At 43.9% G+C, this 19,073-nt stretch overlaps 1 protein-coding gene across 2 annotated transcripts in view; it reads right to left on the reverse strand.

The window, feature by feature from the left end:
• Positions 1-737: 737 nt before the first annotated feature.
• Positions 738-19,073, reverse strand: part of draxina (dorsal inhibitory axon guidance protein a) — a 44,818-nt gene continuing 26,482 nt past the window's right edge. Inside the window, exons 4-7 of one of the 2 annotated variants that reach the window (XM_052111321.1) lie at positions 10,574-10,691; positions 10,210-10,302; positions 10,012-10,101; positions 738-4,832 (exon numbers count right to left, since the gene is read on the reverse strand). In XM_052111321.1, coding sequence (XP_051967281.1) covers positions 4,720-4,832; positions 10,012-10,101; positions 10,210-10,302; positions 10,574-10,691 — 414 coding nt within the window. In that variant the 3' untranslated portion in view covers positions 738-4,719. Of the gene's footprint in view, positions 4,833-10,011; positions 10,102-10,209; positions 10,303-10,573; positions 10,695-19,073 lie in introns of both variants that reach the window. The other variant, XM_052111320.1, reaches the window with a different exon arrangement.

Below are 19,073 nucleotides of genomic sequence, written 5' to 3' on the forward strand. Positions count from 1 at the left end.
CACACGGTTCTACACCAGCACTGTAGAGAGCATCCTGACTGGCTGCATCACCACCTGGTACGGCAATAGCACCGCCCACAACTGCAAAGCCCTGCAAAGGGTAGTGCGAACTGCCAGAAACATCATCGGAGGTGAGCTTCCCTCCCTCCAGGACATATACAAAAGGCGGTGTGTGAAAAAAGCTCAGAGGATCATCAGAGACTCCAGCCACCCGAGTCATGGGCTGCTCTCACTGCTACCATCAGGCAGACGGTATCGCAGCATCAGGACCCGCACCAGCCGACTACATGACAGCTTCTTCCCCCAAGCAGTCAGACTGTTGAACACTTGATCTATCAGGATCAATAATCAGCACTGCACTTTAATAATCTATAATCTCACACTGGACTGTCAACATATTCTCCTCAATTCAACTACTTATATATATTTCATATACTCCCACTTATTGTATATTGTGTATTCTATATTGTGTGTATTGTTTACTGTGCATTGTATATAATTATTTTGTTGTGTAAGTATGTGTACATTTGATATGTAAATTGTTGTTGTGTAAGTATGTTGTTTATTGTAATTGGTATATGTCTCGTCACTGTCATGACTGCTTTGTTGCTCGGAACTGCACACAAGAATTTCACCTACTGTTGCACTTGTGTACATGGTAGTGTGACAATAAAGTGATTTGATTTGATTTGATCTGTAAAAGGAAAAGAAATAAATAAATACTGTTAGGATCGTGATGTCGAGATGTTTATTTCTCTGGCATATCAGTTAAAAATATTTGAGATTTTGTGGAGCTTGAGAAGTCTCAAGTGGAAAAGAATGTGACAGAATGTAGATTTATAGGACTTTACAAAGACTATGGCAATTCTACAGCCCTGCTAACATAAAACTCTATTAAACAGTTGATGGGGCACAGCGATTTAAACTGACAAGTCATCCATCTCTCCTTCACTCTCTTCTGTCCATCTCTATTCCTTTAACCCATCACAGATACTCATTCATCCATCCATCATTCTGTCACGAAACAGCAATTGTTAAAGAGCACATTTCCAGTTCACGATAACATCTCTCAATAAAGAAAGCAGTTTGGTACTAGAATACATAAAGCATATATTACAAATAAAACCAAACAATTCAACTTCAGTTAGAATACAAGAGTAGTAGTCAATGAGATTAATCAGTAGAAAAAAGTTTTTCCTTTTAGACACAAATTATTCTGTACAGTGCAGTGGTTCTCAACTGGTTGTGCTTCAGGACACAGATTTTACATTGGACATCAAGTGACAACTCCACACAGTACAAAAATCATACAAAAGTAAACAAAAAATATAAATAAAATCAAACAGATTTTTTTTTTAATTACCATGCAACTGCATAGGTCCAACAATATGCAAAATTATTACCAAGAATTAGACTGAACAGGAAAATGTCTCGGTTACTGTTGTAACCTTCATTCCCTGATGGTCTCAGGGGGGTTACAACAGTAACCGAGACGTTCCCTATCTGTCACTCACTCATGTTTTGTCGATGTAGTGACACTTGGGGTCCTTATACGTAACGCCACAACTAGCTGATCTGTGTTGCGTGGGCTGCCAATGCAGGTTAAAGCAAGCCACTGCGTGCGTAATATTAGGTGCACTCGGTCTGCACGTATCCTCCCCCAACACCTCAAGAACGTTGCATAGTTCCTCACACCCTGGTGGAAGGGGGGGGGGGGGTGTATCTACTATGGGAAGAGGCCGTGCCAGCCGCTGCTCCTCATAATTACCTGTTCGTACCTGACAACAAACGGGACGAAATCGGCTCAACCCAGAGATTATAAAATCTCGCAAAGGTATTGGGTGTTGCCCAGACCGCTGACAGAGAGCGGGTGGGTGTCGCTGACAGAGAGCACCTGCATGTCCCTAACCCTCTTGATGGATGTGAGCGCAGTCAAGAGGGCAGCCTTTAATGAGACCACCTTTAGCTCAACTGACTCTAAGGGCTCAAATGGGGTTCTCCACAGACCCAGGAGGACCACAGAGAGATCCCACAAGGGAAAGAGGCATGGCCTAGGAGGATTCAGCCTTCTGCCTCTCAGGAACCTGATGATCAGGTCGGGCTTCCCCAGGGACTTTCTGTCCACCGCATCGTGATGCGCAACTATAGTGGCCAAATACACCTTCAAGGTGGAGGGGGACAGTCGCCCCTCCAGCCTCTACTGCAGTAAGGACATCACTGACCCGACTGAGCATCTCTGGGGGTCTTCACCTCGGGAAGCACACCAATTTGCAAACAAATGCCACTTCAAGGCATATAGTTTCCTCATAGAAGGAGCCCTGGCCTGAGTGATCGTGTCTACCACCGCCGGTTGTAGGCCACTTAGATCTTCTGCGTCCTGTCCAGGGGCCAGACATGGAGATTCCAGAGGTCTGGGCTCAGGTGTCATATGGTGCCAGTCCCTGAGAGAGGAGGTCTTGCCTCAGGGTAACTCGCTATGGAGGGGCTGTCACAAGGAGTGTGAGTTCTAAGAACCATGTATGGGTGGGCCAGTACGACGCCACAAGGGAGACGCCACTCATCCTCACTGACCTTGCACAAAGTCTGTGCAAGCAGACTCACTGGGGAGAACACATACTTGCGCAGCCCCCGGGACCAGCTGTGTGCCGCGTGTCTGTACGGGGGGAGCCTCGGTCAGAGAATACCAGAGTGGCAGTGGGAGGATTCCCGGGAAGCAAACAGGTCTACCTAAGCTTTGCCGAATTGACTCCAAATCAGGTGGACCACCTGGGGTGGAGTCTCCACTCTCCCCTGAGCGTCAACTGTCACAACAGCACGTCCACTGTATGGTTGAGGTCGCCCTGGGTATGAGTGGCCTGCAGCGACCTCAGTGCCTCTTGGGCATGCGGCAAAAACAAAACAAAAGGGAACACAGGATTCTCCACTGGGCCCTCCACCAGGGGATGGAGTGGTCTGGATATCAGCTCCAGGGTTCCAGGGAACGTCTTCCTCCCTGGGTCGTCCATCTCAGGGGCGCCTAGGGCTCTTAGCACCGGACCGTGAGGCGGCAAGCAGATGAGGTGTGGGACCTTGAACTGCACCAAGGCAGGATCACCGCTGAGAACTGCTGGGCAAAGTCTTCAACAGTGTCACCAAATAGGCCGATCTGGGAGATGGGAGCATTGAGGACGCGGACCTTGTCGGTATGGGTGCAGGGACCAATCATCAGGGCAGGGTGGCTCCAACTCCAACACTCACGGCAGTCCAGGCAAGCATGGCGGTCAGCTCCATGTTGGCCTCAGACTGGGTGGCCACACCCAAAGGTGGAAGCCCAGTCGAGTCCTCAGCATCTGACTGCGCCAACCCGCTCTGATGCTGCGATCGAGAGCTCATCCTGCGAAAGAGTCATTAAACTCGCCCTGAGGCGATCTTCCTGTCTCATCCCAGAACTTGACCGGGTCAAACGAGTGTGCTGTGGAATGGGAGGTCCATGGGGGATTACCCGGTGGAACCACTCCCATTGGAGTCCCCAAATCGACTCCAGCACTAAGCAACCTGGCCTCGTACCCGTAGGTAGAAGGCCCGTTGCAGGGAGTGGTTGGAGTGGCTTTCCCCCGGAAGAAGGAAAATCGTGACCGCAACATTACCATGGTCAAGTTCTCGCAGTGAGAACATGAACCATCCACGAACGTTGCCTCAACTTGACAATAGCCCAGGCAGCGCTCGTGGCCGTCAGAGGCGGAGACATAGCGGCCACATCCAGGAATAACACACAGATGGTAAGGCATATTTAAAAAGACACTTTTCATCAGTGCGCGCATTTTTAGAGGAAATATACTCTTTTTCAGCAAGAATATATACTCTCTTAGCTGTCGAATCGCTCAGGGGCATACTCTGCATTAATCACGCAGAGGGGGAGAAAGCTGCTGAAATGTGCAATTTATCCAACAACATACACTTGTCATCTACAAGGTAAATGGAACGGCAGTGGAACTCGCTGCTCTACACCACTCGGGTCTGAAGAAAAAATTTGAATGAGTGGTTAGGAGCCAGTTCCTTTTATACCCGTATGTCCGGGTGAGTGGCATGCAAATTCCACTCGCCAATTCCCATTGGCCAAAGATCAGAGGTGTTTGGGCCTCCCAAGAGTGACCCCTAGTGTAACTACGTCAACACAACTTCGTGTGAGTGACAGATAGGGAACTGAAAATTTTATAAATGCGTTAACAACAGCAGAAGTGTGATTTACTAGCCTGACATATGGAACAAACACTGAGCCGCATAATATACTAGTATTATCAAGTGACAGATGATTACAGTGGACGCAACAAAAAAAATATTTATTTCTTTTTTGGACCTTTTAAGCCTATTGATAAGCCTATTTATTTCTGCTATCCTAACTATGCACTGTAAGTTGCATTTTTTATTTGCATTTAGCACTGTCTGTAACCCTATCAAAATTGACCTATGACCAATTTTTGGGTTGAAATGTACCAGTTGAGAAACACAGGTAACAGTTAGGCTACACAATGCACATGTAACTTATGACAGATCTGTATATGTACATTTATACTGTGGGTTGAGTGCCAGCTAATTTTGAGGAGCTTTTAACTTTGGCCTGATCTCTTGTTAAGGCTGAGCTCAGTTTATCTTGCAGTCCATGGGAGGATGAGAATGTGGATGATATTATTATTATCTTTCTTATCAGTCATTCTTTCGTTATCTCTTTATATATGTATGTTAGATGGTGATGAAGGCTCCTTGGTTGCTGTTGGCTCTTTCCGGTTGCACACAGCGGCCACGTCTTCGGGTCACCCTTCTCTTGCGATGAAACTTGGCGTAACAGCGCAGACCTGAAAGAATTTAAAAACTTTTTTAAATCTATATATGTAATGTGATGTTGGCACTTTTTAAAACCAAATATTAAACACTATATGGATACTTTGCCCCAAAATAAAAAAAGTTTACTCTAAAGAGGAAGTTTTAATTAACTTGTTCCAAACCCATATGACTATCATTTTTTCTTGGAAAACAAAAGGCTTGGAATATAGGAAACGTCATTGGTTCTCAAGTGACTCGTGACCAATCTTCAATTTGAATAACTTCAAATTCTGTATGTTTCGCACACAAAACTATCATATAGCTTCAGAAGACTTGGAATAAAGCACACAAGTTTTTCAAATTAACTTTCGTTAAATGGAAAACAGCAGCTTGGACATTCTTCTAAACTTTTCCTTTTGTGCGTCTTGTAATAAAGAAAGTCAAATAGGTTTGGAATGACATGAGTGTGGGTACATCATGACACAGTTTTCATTTTTGGGTGAAAGATCACAAAACAATTAATAAAAGCTGTTCAGTATTCTTCAAGTTTTGCACAGTTGCGGAGCTGTGTGAATAAGCGCCTCTCATAGCCCTCTAAATGTCAACTGTAAACAATTGCGGTACATTTCATGCCAAATTCTTACAGCAATCTAGTGTGATTCTTAAATACAATAGTTTGCTGTTATAAATGTTATGTTCTGGGAACCCCCCTCCCCCCCGAAAACGTTAGTTTGTGGCACATGATTAGTGTTCATTATGATTCTGACCAACACCTCTGCTCTTTATCATCTCACGTCAGCCTTCACTTGTCTGTCTAATGAAAAGTCAAAAAAAAAAAAAATCAACCTTTGAAGCAATGTACTTATTAAATGTACAATGTTGTCAGGATTGAACAGTTTGAACAGAACAACAACCTGTACACAGTAAAATAACACCCCTGAGAGAAATACCCATAAGCCTTTGTGCTTGAATAAGTATGTATGCTTTGGCAATGCATTGGGGCTACAAAAATTGTAAAACAAAAAAAGTTTGATTCAGACTAAATAGAAGTCTTAGTTTAATTAGTATTGTTGTGTTGTTATCAATAGTTGTGTTTTGTTTGAAGTCACCATTATGGTGATTAGTGTTCTCTTGAGCTGGAACCTTAGACCTTCTATATCATGTTCTTCCAGCCAGTCAATTTATGTTTAAGTACAACACAGGTAGCACTATGCTACTTGGAAGACAACATCTAAGGTCAGCCTGAATGTCTGATCCTACCTTACAAATGACACTATATGTGTCAATAGTGATGCATTACACATAAAAACAAAGGCAAAAACAGTCAAGGATATTTCATCAAACTGATATCCACAAGATGTCTGTTTGATATTTTGAACACACAGCATAACACACATTTAAGAAGACACAAACAGTTATTAACTCTTGGCATACAAAACGCAACAATGGTGACAATTACAATCATACTTTAAAAAAAGCAAAAGCTGAACATTAAAATACAGGTAACTTAGACTTCAACAAAAACAATGTCAAAATAAACCAGTAAATAGTCAAAAATTCTATGTAAATTCTTTATGCTGCAGTGCATGCTGGGAATTTCAACAACAGTAGATAGTTTGTAATTTGAAAGCTATATGCAGCTAAATTACAGTTGTATACTATAGCTGTAAAAACAGTATCTAGCTGTTAATTTCAGCAACAGCAAGACATCGTTAATTTTACAGTAACATGCTGGTAACCCTGCTGCCAGTTCTTTACTGTTTTTTGATGAGAACATTTTTAACAGTGTACAGTAGTGCAGCAGGAAACTGTATGCAAAACGTGTTGCTATGAAATGGAGTAATTAGTGAATAGTCATCGCACCAGTTGTTGGCTTTACATTACTTTGTAATGCTAGAGTAGTTTGTTTGCTCAAGTTATGAGGACAATGTATGAGTAAAGGATGAAGTAAGTTTCTCAATATCTGCATTATTGCTTGCATATATTGTCATTTTGAATGTTAATAAGTACTATGTCATGATGTTTATAGAATTTGTTTATATTCACTCGTGAATCTGAGTGTGCATTAATATACAGTCTACTTTGTTATTCAGATTTTTCTTTTGATCAAAGAAAAATCGTCATGATAACTTTCAGTCATTCAAGAGAATGGCTTAATTTCATTATATTTGTGTTCTGTTAAATTTATTTACATTCATAATGTGACACAATCATGAGGTGATTCAAATGCTGATTATTTTTATATTCTTTTGATTATTCATTGAAACCTTGCATTATCTTCCCGTTTGAGCAATCATTAAAGGTTTCATAATCTCAGCAAAAAAAGAAACGTCCTTTCACTTTCAACTGCTTTTATTTTCAGAAAATGTAACATGTGTAAATATTTGTATGAACATAAAAAGATTCAACAACTAAGAACTAAACTGAACAAGTTTCACAGACATGTGACTAACAGAAATTGAATAATGTCAGTATCTGGTGTGGCCACAGCTGCATTAAGCACTGCAATGAATCTCCTTCTCATGGACTGCACCAGATTTGCCAGTTCTTGCTGTGAGATGTTACACCACTCTTCCATCAAGGCACTTGCAAGTTCCTGGACATTTCTGGGGGGATTGACCCTAGCCCTCACCCTCCGATCCAACAGGTCCCAGATGTGCTCAATTGGATTGAGATCCAGGCTCTTCGCTGGCCATGGCAGAACACTGATATTCCTGTCTTGTAGGAAATCATGCACAGAATGAGCAGTATGGCTGGTGGTATTGTCATGCTGGAGGGTCATGTCAGGATGAGCCTGCAGGAAGGGTACCACATGAGGGAGGAGGATGTCTACCCTGTAACGCATAGCATTGAGATTGCCTGCAATGACAACAAGCTCAGTCCGATGATGCCTTGACACACCGCCTCAGACCATGACAGACCCTCCACCTCCAAATTGATCCCGCTCCAGAGTACAGGCCTCGTTTAATGCTCATTCCTTCAACAATAAACATGAGTCTGACCATAACCTCTGGTGAGACAAAACCACAATTCATCAGTGACGAGCACAATTTTACCAGTCCTGTCTGGTCCAGCAAAGGTGGGTTTGTGCCCATAGGTGACATTGTTGCCAGTGATGTCTGGTAAGGACCTGCCTTACAACAGGCCTACAAGCCCTCAGCCTATTGTGGATGGTCGGAGCATTGATGGAGGGATTGTGCCTTCCTGGTGTAACTTGGGCTGTTGTTGTTGCCATCCTGTACCTGTCTCGCAGGTGTAGGGCTCACAGTTTTGGAGCGGGTGTGTTTATTAGCAATAATTAATAATTATCATAGACAATTGATGGTTGTCTATGATGGTTATCATAGACAACCATCAATTATTAATTAATAGAACATTGACTAGAATCAATGTTAGACAGGCACCAATTTATGTAGGCTCACAGGTTGGTTAGATCAGTTTTACTATCAGATATAAATTTATAATTAATGTTTATTAATTATTAATTAATAATTTAATTAAATAATAGAATTTAGTTAGTTAAATTCTATCCTCAGGGCACCACTCTTTGACAAGAGAAAAATAATAGTAAGTGACTGATCAAGTCTCATAAAATTCTACCCTGCAGATTGAGTATTTTGATTGAGATTCAAAATAATCAAAAGGGGAAGAAGTTAGTCAAATTGTTGCCATATGAACCCAACAGTAATCTGGTTACAGTTGGCTTCTAACAACAACAATTTAACAATACTGAAGTAATGCAGGAGTTCTTGACGTGGCAGAGGCTGGCTTCAACACCATATTCAAGCAAACAAACCAGGAATACTTATTATAATATAACAAGATTTATTATAATCAAATCAAATATATATGATTTAGTTTTATAAGAAAAATCACAGTTTCTAAACTAAATCTGCCCAGATATCAAGCCTTACTTGTGAAATCCTGTGTGATTTCAGCAGGGTTGTCTGTTGGATTCCTGTTGCATTGAGCGGTCAGGAGAAAACAATCTGGATTCGGTCCTTGGTCTCACGCTCGTCAGCGAAAAGACGCATCTCTGCATTGTTTCTCGGGTCCGGTGATCGCAAGAAACGCAAGAGGTAGTCAACGTTGAGGGAAAACAATTGAGAAGGGAAACTGGTAGCCTTTTCCGTTTTCTATATAAATTCACTGTTGTCTCACAGTGAAGATGAAATTAACCGGTTGTACACTACACGACTGGAACAAAGCTAAGTTAATCTTACTCTACCGTGGCCAAATGGTGAGGTTTAGAAAAACGTGGTCTTTCTTTGTCCAGAAGGAGGGAAATTCCTTGGTGTAGATATGTCTCTTTAGAGCACAGCGAAGCTGTAGGTGTAACAGTCAGGCTGGATGCAGAGAGAGAGCGATCTCAAATGTGAGCGCTAGTTTTGTTAAGAAGATGACGTCATCGGTCATAGGCCGCTTTTGACCAATGATGTCTGAGATTGAGTCCATGGGCGGGACTTCCGTCAGGTTGCGATGCATTCTGGGAAACCGAGTTCAATGTCTCACATTTAATCATAGAACAAAGGGCCATGCTGTCTCTGCTGCCATTTTCAGTGGGGCAAGGCCCTACACAGGTGTGATATTCGGATGTACCGATACTGTGCAGGAGTTGTTACACGGTGCTCTGCCACTGCGAGGATGATCAGTTGTCCTTCCTGTCTCCCTGTAGCGCTCTCTTAAGTGTCTCACAGTACGGACATTGCAATGTATTGCCCTGGCCACCTCTGCAGTCCTCATGCCTCCATGCAGCATGCCTGGCATGTTGCCATGCAGATGAGCAGGGACCCTGGGCATCTTTCTTTTGGTGTTTTTCAGAGACAGTAGAAAGCTCTCTTTAGTGTCCTAAATGTGTATAACTGTGACCGTAATTTGCCATTTTGGTCTGTAAGCTGTTAGTGTCTAAATGACCGTTTCACAGGTGCATGTTCATTAATTGTTTGTGATTCATTGAACAAGCATGGAAAACATTGTTTAAACCCTTTACAATAAAGAATTGTAAAGTTATTTGGATTTTTACTAAATATTCTTTAAAATACAGTGTCCTGAAAAAGGGACATTTCTTTTTTGCTGAGTTTATATCACCTACACCTGGCTCCAAGTTCTCTTATAGAAACACTGTAACAGTCAGTACTTTATTTTACCGGCATCCTTTGCAAATTCATTTCAAATGCTTTGACACAAGTCTGTTACTTGTGGCACACCCACCCTCCTCACACATGCAGTCATCATAACACTTGTTGTTCAAGCCACGGTTGTGAGGTTTACACTCGTGTTCTCTGAGGTCACAGCAGAAACCTGAACAAGGTACAATGAGATAAACCACAAACAGGTAAGGACTTTTAATATATATGATGCAAATGGTTGTAAATGGGTAATGTTTCATGATTAAAGGGGTGAACTAACCAGTGAGGCAGTCAAGATGATGGTCACATGGTTCGATGACATCAGCATCAAACGTTGAGTTTCCATTGCTCTTGTTTTTGCTGCGCCGTTTATCTTTGTAGGGGAAAATAGAAATAGACACAGGCCTCCTTTGAAACCTTTTATTTTCAAATCAGTTGTGAGACAGCAAATTATTTATGCTTAGAGGTTTAATTATCTAAAGGAGGTTAATTCGATCTTATAATCAAATATTTATTTTGGATCTTTGAATATAACTTGGACAACAAAAAATCTATTGGCCTTAAAATATAAAAAAAAAAAAAAAAAAAAAACTACAGCAAGAATCAAATATGAGAGTTTGTACCTTGAGTATATACTTTCATACCTTTTCTTTTGCTGGATGGCCAAGAGTCAACAGGCTTCATATCTTCATAATCGGTCCAGTCAAACAGCGTCATGTCCAGGGTGGGCATCACCTCCCCTTCGGTTTTCCCACGGCCTGACTTCTGAAGACAGGTTGAACATGAATCAAGGAAAAGATATAGAGATTCACACCTTAAATAAGTTTATTCTGGATGAGCTACTTATTAAACCGCCTTTAGCAGGTTGTTGATGAGGGGGCTGCGTGTTGTAGGTAGTTGGAGATTAGATTTCTGGTGGACTTCTGGAATGCATGTGTCCATATGCAACTTTCATTAAGTAAAGAAATGCATCCAATAAAAACAGACTGTTGTGGCTCACTTTAGTGCAAGAAAAAAGCTTGGTGACAGAATCTGAGTGTGAATTCACATCAACTTGACGTCTTCAGTAGAAGCTCATTGGTGACTTGACGAGAACACAAGACCCTGCCTCATTGACAGAATGATTTTTTCAAACAAAACAGATATGTTTTTTCAGTTCTTGAAGCCATTAAACTCAGCAGGGAGTCCCGACAGTCGAGTGATTAACACCTCCCGCTGAGAGATGCTAATGCGCACTCTGTCTCCCTCTGCCAGGCCGGTGATTCTGTTAATAAAGCTAACACCTTAAAATCATTGGAAAAATCCACTAGTTAGACGCCACCTTAATTTTGAAGATAATCCTGCACAGATGAGGTGTGCCAAAAAGTTTAAATGTTGTCCAAATGTTCCGAAATTCTGCTAGATACCCTCTGTGATGAGGAGGGTGTGGACGGGCCATGAGGATGCACGCCTGACGCTGAGTGGCCCAATCAGCGGGAGAGAGATAAAGGAAGATGCGGGAACCGGATTAACAATTAACAAGACTTTAATTCCAACATAAAATGCTGAACTGAAACATAACAACACATGTCCACACACACACACACACACACACACAGTGTGTCTGTCTCTGGAGTCACCGGCACCTCCTTTATCCCTCTCCTGCTGACTGGGCAACTTCAGCACCTGGCATGCATCATCATGGGCCAGCCACGCCCTCCTCCTTGTCGCACCCTCTTATAGACATGAACATGAAACCATATTCATAAAGTGATATATTTCATAATAAGGCAGAATATTCCACTGAACATAGTCTTTCAAATTGTTATTAGATTATTGTCTTTGCGGATTACTTTGTTGAAATTACCCACATTTCAAATGACTTTATAGCTGCTCTACGGAAATGCATTAATTGATTGAGTACATGAAAAAACCTAGGCTTTTATAGGTATATAAATAAAATATAAAAATATAAAAATAATTTTGAGCTGTCAGGTCGAATTTGGCACTAAATCGCAGGCTTATGTCATTCATCCTTGCAACATCACATCATAATGTGTCTGTAAAAACAGATAAGAAGTACCGGCTATCACATGTTCCAGCTGGGGAACTACACTGTTCAATTCAGTCAGTCACTGTCACACAGTTCAGGACAGCATCACTGTGGTCTGGATGGATGTTTATCTTTTAACTGTTTGGCAAAGTTGTTTACCTGCTATAATGCTTGGATATGTTGTCTGGTAGGGTTGTTGAAGCTTATACTGCATGTCAGGCTTGCATGAATCGAACAATGCATGTTACATGCTTACTAATATTCATGACTTCTGAAATTGACTTCATCTAAGCATATTATTTTCATGTTTATTAAATTATATTTTATCCCCATCATTATTGAAGTCTTCCATTGAAGTAATTTCAGGCATATCACGGGTTTCACATAAAAACATTTGAATAATCATATTGAAATATACTGGTAACTGGTGGTGAATGAGGAGAGTCCCCTGTTCTCTATATAAAAGCACTACAGTGTAGAGTCAAAAAGTGTAATGGTTTTACTACAGTAACCATAGTATCACCATGGTTTTTTAAATCATAGCGACCTCAAAATTAAGCATGGTTACTATATTAGCACCATATTACTGTAATAACACCATTGTTAATTCCACTAAAACTATGGTTTCTGCCAAAAAAACATGGTTACTATAATATTACTATATTATAACGTAATTTTACCCAGATCAAATCTTTCTCTAAACTCACCAACCTTCACCGCAACCAAATCACTGCAAGGAAATCAACCTTTATATTCATTTTTATTTTTTATTATTATAAGTAGTATTAAAGGAAATATTCATTGTGGAGACAGAAAACCAGATGGGGAATTTGGGGGGAAAAAAAGGCGGAATCGAACCAGGGTCACCCGCTCGAAAAAAGCACATCCACACCATCATAACATCCCATGCCACTGCAGCAACCAGACTATTGTAGTGCAAGTAGCCACCCTGTGTGGCAGGTGCTATTTACAGTCACCCAGTGCAAATAGTTTTTCCGTAATTAATTACTTTGTAATAAGATTACACCCTACACCAGAGGTTGCTCTAGAAAAATGTTTTATCCGCCACTCTGCCTAAATTGTACAGTTGCCATCATGGTCTACTTTTATCCATCATACTTGTTTTATATTTGTAAAACAAGTTTGCCTTAGTAAGTTTGAGAGTGACACTGCATAACCAGAGATGGGGTACAGATGTGTTGGGTTATAAAGCAGAGGCTAGTTCGTGTAAATTGTAAACAATAAGACCAGAGATACTTATTAAGATTTTAATTTCTTCTTGTCTTCTTTTTCATTCAAATACAGGTTAACCTCTACATTTCCTACAGTGAAGTCTGCACTCTAAAGAATATAACAGTGTACAGTATGTGAGAGAGAGAGACAAAGAGATCCTATGGAGGACATCCATGTCTTTGTCAGCAGGTTGCAGAAACAGTGGCACTGAAGCAGTCCAAGCGAACAGCTTTGAGGACAGTGATTCTCAGGGAGAAGAACCTAACCAGAGTACTGACCTTATTCAACCCTGCCCCGACCCTCTTCAGTGCTGCATGCATGTTTTGTCTCCAACCATCCGGTTTAAATTGAAGCTACTGAGAAGAGTCGATAAAAATGGATTACGTGTGGGAACACAGAAAGTATTTTTCAGCAAGTGTTGATGGTGTGGCACTACCACTTTGCTAAGTGAAAATTAGGTGTTTTTTCTGTCAGTGTAAATGTTAGTTTTTCAGACATCCACGGAGGTAAATTGGACCTGGCACACACTGCACTTTATCATGATACAAGCGTCTCAATTGTTACATGTGTTATTCGCTTAATTTTTAGTAATTTGTTAAAATGTTAGTTGACATGAAATTTCAGTGACAGTGACAGCTCGTATTATTTCACATGCAAGTTCATAAACATTAAAGGAAATTACATTTGTACTTTTTAAAATGTATTTGTCACCCCACATTTTTAAAAGGCTTAAATGTGATTAAAATAAAAATGTAGGCTATACTTTCACATGTATGTGAATGTAGTGGCATCCTTTCACCTCTCCCAGTTTCTTGTGTATTTATGAATGAAGTTCTCTTATTTTAAAATCTCCGCGCTCTGTTTCCAGTTGTTATGACATCCCCTGAAAACTTTAAAATACTCATGATAGCTTTTGACAACTCTATAATCTATAAATCCACTTCGCTAGCTGTACATTTTCTATATATCAAGCACTGAACAGGAAGCTCAAAGATACAATTTTCAAGATGGCTGTGTGTTAGTTTCTCTCGCGCATAAGGTCAGACTAATCACTGTTGCTCAGAGCCTCAGCTATATGGTGGTAAAATACGTGTACGGTGTGTGCACACTATTAAAAAATTGCTTTGCATCATGCTTTGGTATTGAATCAAATGCCATCAAGATTGCACATTCTCTCAATTTCCATCTAGAGTACAAAATGTATTAATTTATAAAAACATGTGAATTAAAACAACATATTCTCTTAAATGAAAGCTGAACTACTAGAAGAATGGCAGTCAGATTAATTGCAATTAGAGGTTTTGTCTGACTGAGGCTTCATTAGTACTTTATGAGTGACTTTATGTCATTGAGCTCAGATCCATAGCAGCGTCTGAGTAGTAGCCAGGGAGTTTGTTCAACGTCTCAATCCTCAAAAGACACAAGCTGGTTTGCAAACAGCATCACAAACAATCTGGCCATTGTGCTTACAAATTACTTAATAGTTTTTGTAACCATAGTGCTCAGTCTCTTGTGCAGAGATAGTACTCACATGTGCACAGAGATTCCATTAAACTCCATTTAACAACAGAGATTTTTTTTTTAAGGTAATTAGTCTACAAGCATCAATGTTTGTCCACACTGAAAGCTGTAATGCTGTATTATATAGCACAATAACAGGCAATCAGAACATATCTGATGTTTAAAAGAGAGTTACATGGTGCGTGATTTTAGACCAATGAGATTACACTGCAGACGGGACTACCCAGTGCGACGCTGCAGAAAACCAAGCTATTGCAAAAATGTCCTGTCACTCGTGTGGATAATTTGGACAAAAACTTGCCTGGTTAGGACACTATATTAGGTGTGTGTGGCAGCGGGGGCATGGTCAAGCGCCCGTCCGGGAGAGAAAAGCGGTAAGGGCACTCACACCTGAGCTAAATTATGTCTAACACCTGTCTCTAATTGCAGTAGCGTGAGGAGAGCGGATAAAAAGCCAGCAGCCACAGAGCATGGAGAGAGAGTCTGACACAGAGCAAAGAATTGTTGTGTGTGATACAAGCAAATTAACTGTAATAATAAAGCTTACCCCTTAAGCTGACATCTGTTTCCGTCCCTTCCTTGGTCCGCTTCACACTGGTGCCGAAACCCGGGAATAGAAGGAACATCTTTTTTCCAAGTTATGGAGCAGAGTCACCCCATAGAGTCCTCCCAGCTGGCGGAAGTCCTCCAGTCCCTCGCTACTCTCCATCAGGGACACCAACAGGCTCTGGTGGAGCTCCGACAGGACCAGGATCACCGGTTCTTTGAAATAATGCGGGCTCAAGCAGAAGACCGGCTGGCCATCCGGAGCCTCCTCAGCCAGGATGCTGCTCCAGACGCAGCCGCGACCCCGGACCCCCGCGCCACACTGCCCCCACCCTCGCTACAGAAGATGGGGCCGGCAGATGATCCAGAGGCGTTCCTGGACCTCTTTGAACGCACGGTGGAAATTTGGGGTTGGCCACGCGACCAGTGGGCAGCCCGCCTCGTCCCTCTCTTGTCCGGGGAAGCACAGCTCGCGGCACAACAGCTTCCGGCATCAAGCCTCCTGGCTTATACCGACCTGAGGAGAGCCATCCTGCAACGGGTTGGTCGGAGTCCGGAAGAAAGTCGCCAGCTCTTCCGGGCCTTGAAACTGGATAAATCCGACCGCCCGTTTGCGTTCGCCCAGCGGCTCCGTGATGCCTGTCGGAGGTGGCTGTTGGCGGAGGACCGCGACGTCGAGGAGCTGGTCGATCAGGTGGTACTGGAGCAGTTTGTCCAGCGCTTGCCCCGGAAAACGGCGGAGTGGGTCCAGTGCCACCGCCCGGCGTCGCTGGAGGAAGCCGTACGGCTCGCGGAAGACCACATGGCGGCGATTCCCAGGGCGGATGAGCCCTCTCTCTCTCTCTCCCCTTCCCCTGTGTCTTCCCCTGTTTTTCTCCCCTCCCCTCTTCCCTCTCGTTCCTGCCCCCCGCAGGCGCGGAGGATTCACGAGACCAGCTTCCCGGCCGTGGGAAAACCCGCCTACCCCTTCCCCGTCCTTCAGCTGCTCTCCTCCTCAGGTGGGGGCGCCCGCCAGCACGGGTGCGGCCGTGGCGCCTGGGCCGGTCTGCTGGAGGTGCGGAGACCTGGACCACTTCCGGGATCAGTGTCCGCTGATGGAAATAGGGACGGTGGTGCGGGTCTCCGACTTCCCGCAGGCTGCCCCCGATCGGGCTGGAGCGTACCGTGTTCTGGTAAGGATCCAGGGGGGTACATACCAAGCATTGTTGGATATCGGCTGTAACCAGACCACCATCCACCAACGCTTGGTTCAACCCGGGGCTTTGGGTGTAGCTAAACTGGTGAGGGTGAGGTGTGTGCATGGGGATGTTCACAAGTATCCCATGGCGACCTTGGCGATTAAATTCAGGGGAAAAAACCATAGTGTGGAGGCAGCGGTTAGTTCCCGCCTCACCCATCCGCTAATCTTGGGTACCGATTGGCCGAATTTTAAAGATATTTTAGAGGGTATTTGTGTGGATGGGTCCTGCATAAAGAGGTGTGCGGTGTGCGATGCTTTGGCAGGGGAGGCGGAGCCGGGGCCGTCCTCGGCTGCTCTGAAAGACGAGGGAAGGGGCGAGGTGGCCGCCCCTCCTCTCAGGGAATTCCCGGAGGGGGACTTTCCTCTGGAGCAGTCGCGGGAAGAATCCCTTAAACATGCTCTTAGCCAAGTGAGAGTAATTGATGGTCAACAGCTCCGGCCGGGCATCGCCATTTCATACCCATATTTTGCCATGATTAGAGATCGGTTATATAGAGTGACGCAGGATGCTCAAACAAAGGAGGATGTAACGCAATTGTTGATTCCACAGAGCCGCCGGGAAATGGTCTTCCAGGCGGCTCACTATAATCCTATGGCCGGTCACCTAGGGGAACGGAAAACACTTCTCCGTCTAATAGCCCGTTTTTATTGGCCGGGCATTGGCGGTGACGTCCGCAGGTGGTGTGCGGCGTGCCGTGAATGTCAGCTGGTAAACCCACCGGCCACCCCAAAAGCGCCATTGCGCCCTCTACCATTAATCGAGGTCCCCTTCGAAAGAATTGGGATGGACCTCGTCGGGCCATTAGAACGGTCAGCACGCGGACATCGCTTCGTGTTAGTCCTAGTGGATTACGCGACGCGATATCCGGAAGCAGTGCCTCTGAGCAACATCTCAGCACGTAGTGTTGCAGGGGCACTCTTCAAGATAATCTCCCGGATGGGGATTCCAAAAGAAATCCTCACCGATCAAGGCACGACTTTTATGTCACGAACACTTCGCGAACTTTACGAGCTCTTGGGCATTAAATCGATTCGCACTGGCGTTTACCACCCGCAGACTGATGGCCTAGTGGAGCGATTTAATAAAACGCTCAAGAACATGATTCGTAAATTCGTACACGATGACGCTAGAAATTGGGATAAGTGGCTAGACCCCCTGTTGTTTGCGGTACGAGAGGTCCCACAAGCCTCCACAGGGTTCTCCCGTTTGAGCTACTGTACGGGCGACGCCCGCGGTGTCCTTGACGTCATCCGCGAGCGTGGGAGGAGGACCTTCTAATAGCAAAAATGAAATTCAGTTCGTTCTTGATCTTAGAGCAAAACTCCACACACTGGGGCTGACTAACACAGGAGAATTTGCTCCAAGCTCAAGAACGCCAACGCCGGCTGTATGATAGGGGTGCTTGGCTACGGGAATTTGCACCGGAGATAAGGTACTCAGTATTACTCCCAACATCGAGCTCTAAATTACTCGCCAAGTGGCAAGGACCCTTTGAGGTCACACGACGGGTAGGGGATCTCGATTATGAAGTTAAACGTACCGATAGAGGGGCGACGTCAAATTTATCACCTCAACCTCCTGAAATTATGGAGAGAGAGGCGGCCTCTGTGGCGTTGGCCACGGTAGTTCTGGAGAGGGCGGAGCTCGGACCGGAGGTAAACAAAAACTACAATCTTAACACTCCGGTTACTTGTGGAGACCAACTCTCACCGCGGCAACTCACAGAGGTTTCTGGATTACAAAAGGAATTTGCGGATGTGTTTTCCCCTCTACCGGGCCGTACAACCATCATACAGCACCACATCGAGACCGAGCCGGGCGCTGTGGTGCGTTGCCGCCCCTATCGCTAACCCGAACATAAAAAGAAAATAGTACGGGAGGAATTAGATGCAATGCTTGATATGGGCGTAATAGAGGAATCCCACAGTGATTGGTCCAGCCCGGTTGTTCTTGTTCCCAAGAGTGATGGGTCTGTTCGATTCTGTGTGGATTACAGAAAAGTCAACGTGGTGTCTAAATTTGACGCGTACCCAATGCCCCGTGTTGATGAACTGCTCGATCGGTTAGGTACTGCTCGATTTTATTCGACCTTGGATTTAACAAAGGGTTATTGGCAGATCCCCTTGACACCAATGTCCCGTGAGAAAACAGCCTTCACTACGCCGTTTGGATTACACCAATTTGTGGCGCTTCCTTTCGGTTTGTTTGGGGCTCGGCCACGTTTCAGCGACTCATGGATCGGATCCTCAGACCGCACACAGCGTCGCCGCTGCCTATTTAGATGATATTATCATTTATAGCAATGATTGGCAGCGGCACATGCAACATCTGAGGGCCGTCCTGAGATCGCTGCGGCGGGCGGGGCTCACAGCAAACCCTAAGAAGTGCGCAATTGGGCGTGTGGAGGTACGGTATCTGGGATTCCACTTGGGTCATGGCCAGGTGCGTCCCCAAATTGATAAGACCGCGGCGATTGCGACTTGCCCTAGACCTAATACCAAAAAGGGGGTGAGGCAGTTCCTGGGGAACTTTGAAATGTCTTTGAAATGTTTCATCAAACTAACAGTTTGC

This window comes from Xyrauchen texanus, chromosome 39 (assembly GCF_025860055.1).
Source record: "Xyrauchen texanus isolate HMW12.3.18 chromosome 39, RBS_HiC_50CHRs, whole genome shotgun sequence".
Lineage (NCBI taxonomy): Eukaryota > Metazoa > Chordata > Actinopteri > Cypriniformes > Catostomidae > Xyrauchen > Xyrauchen texanus.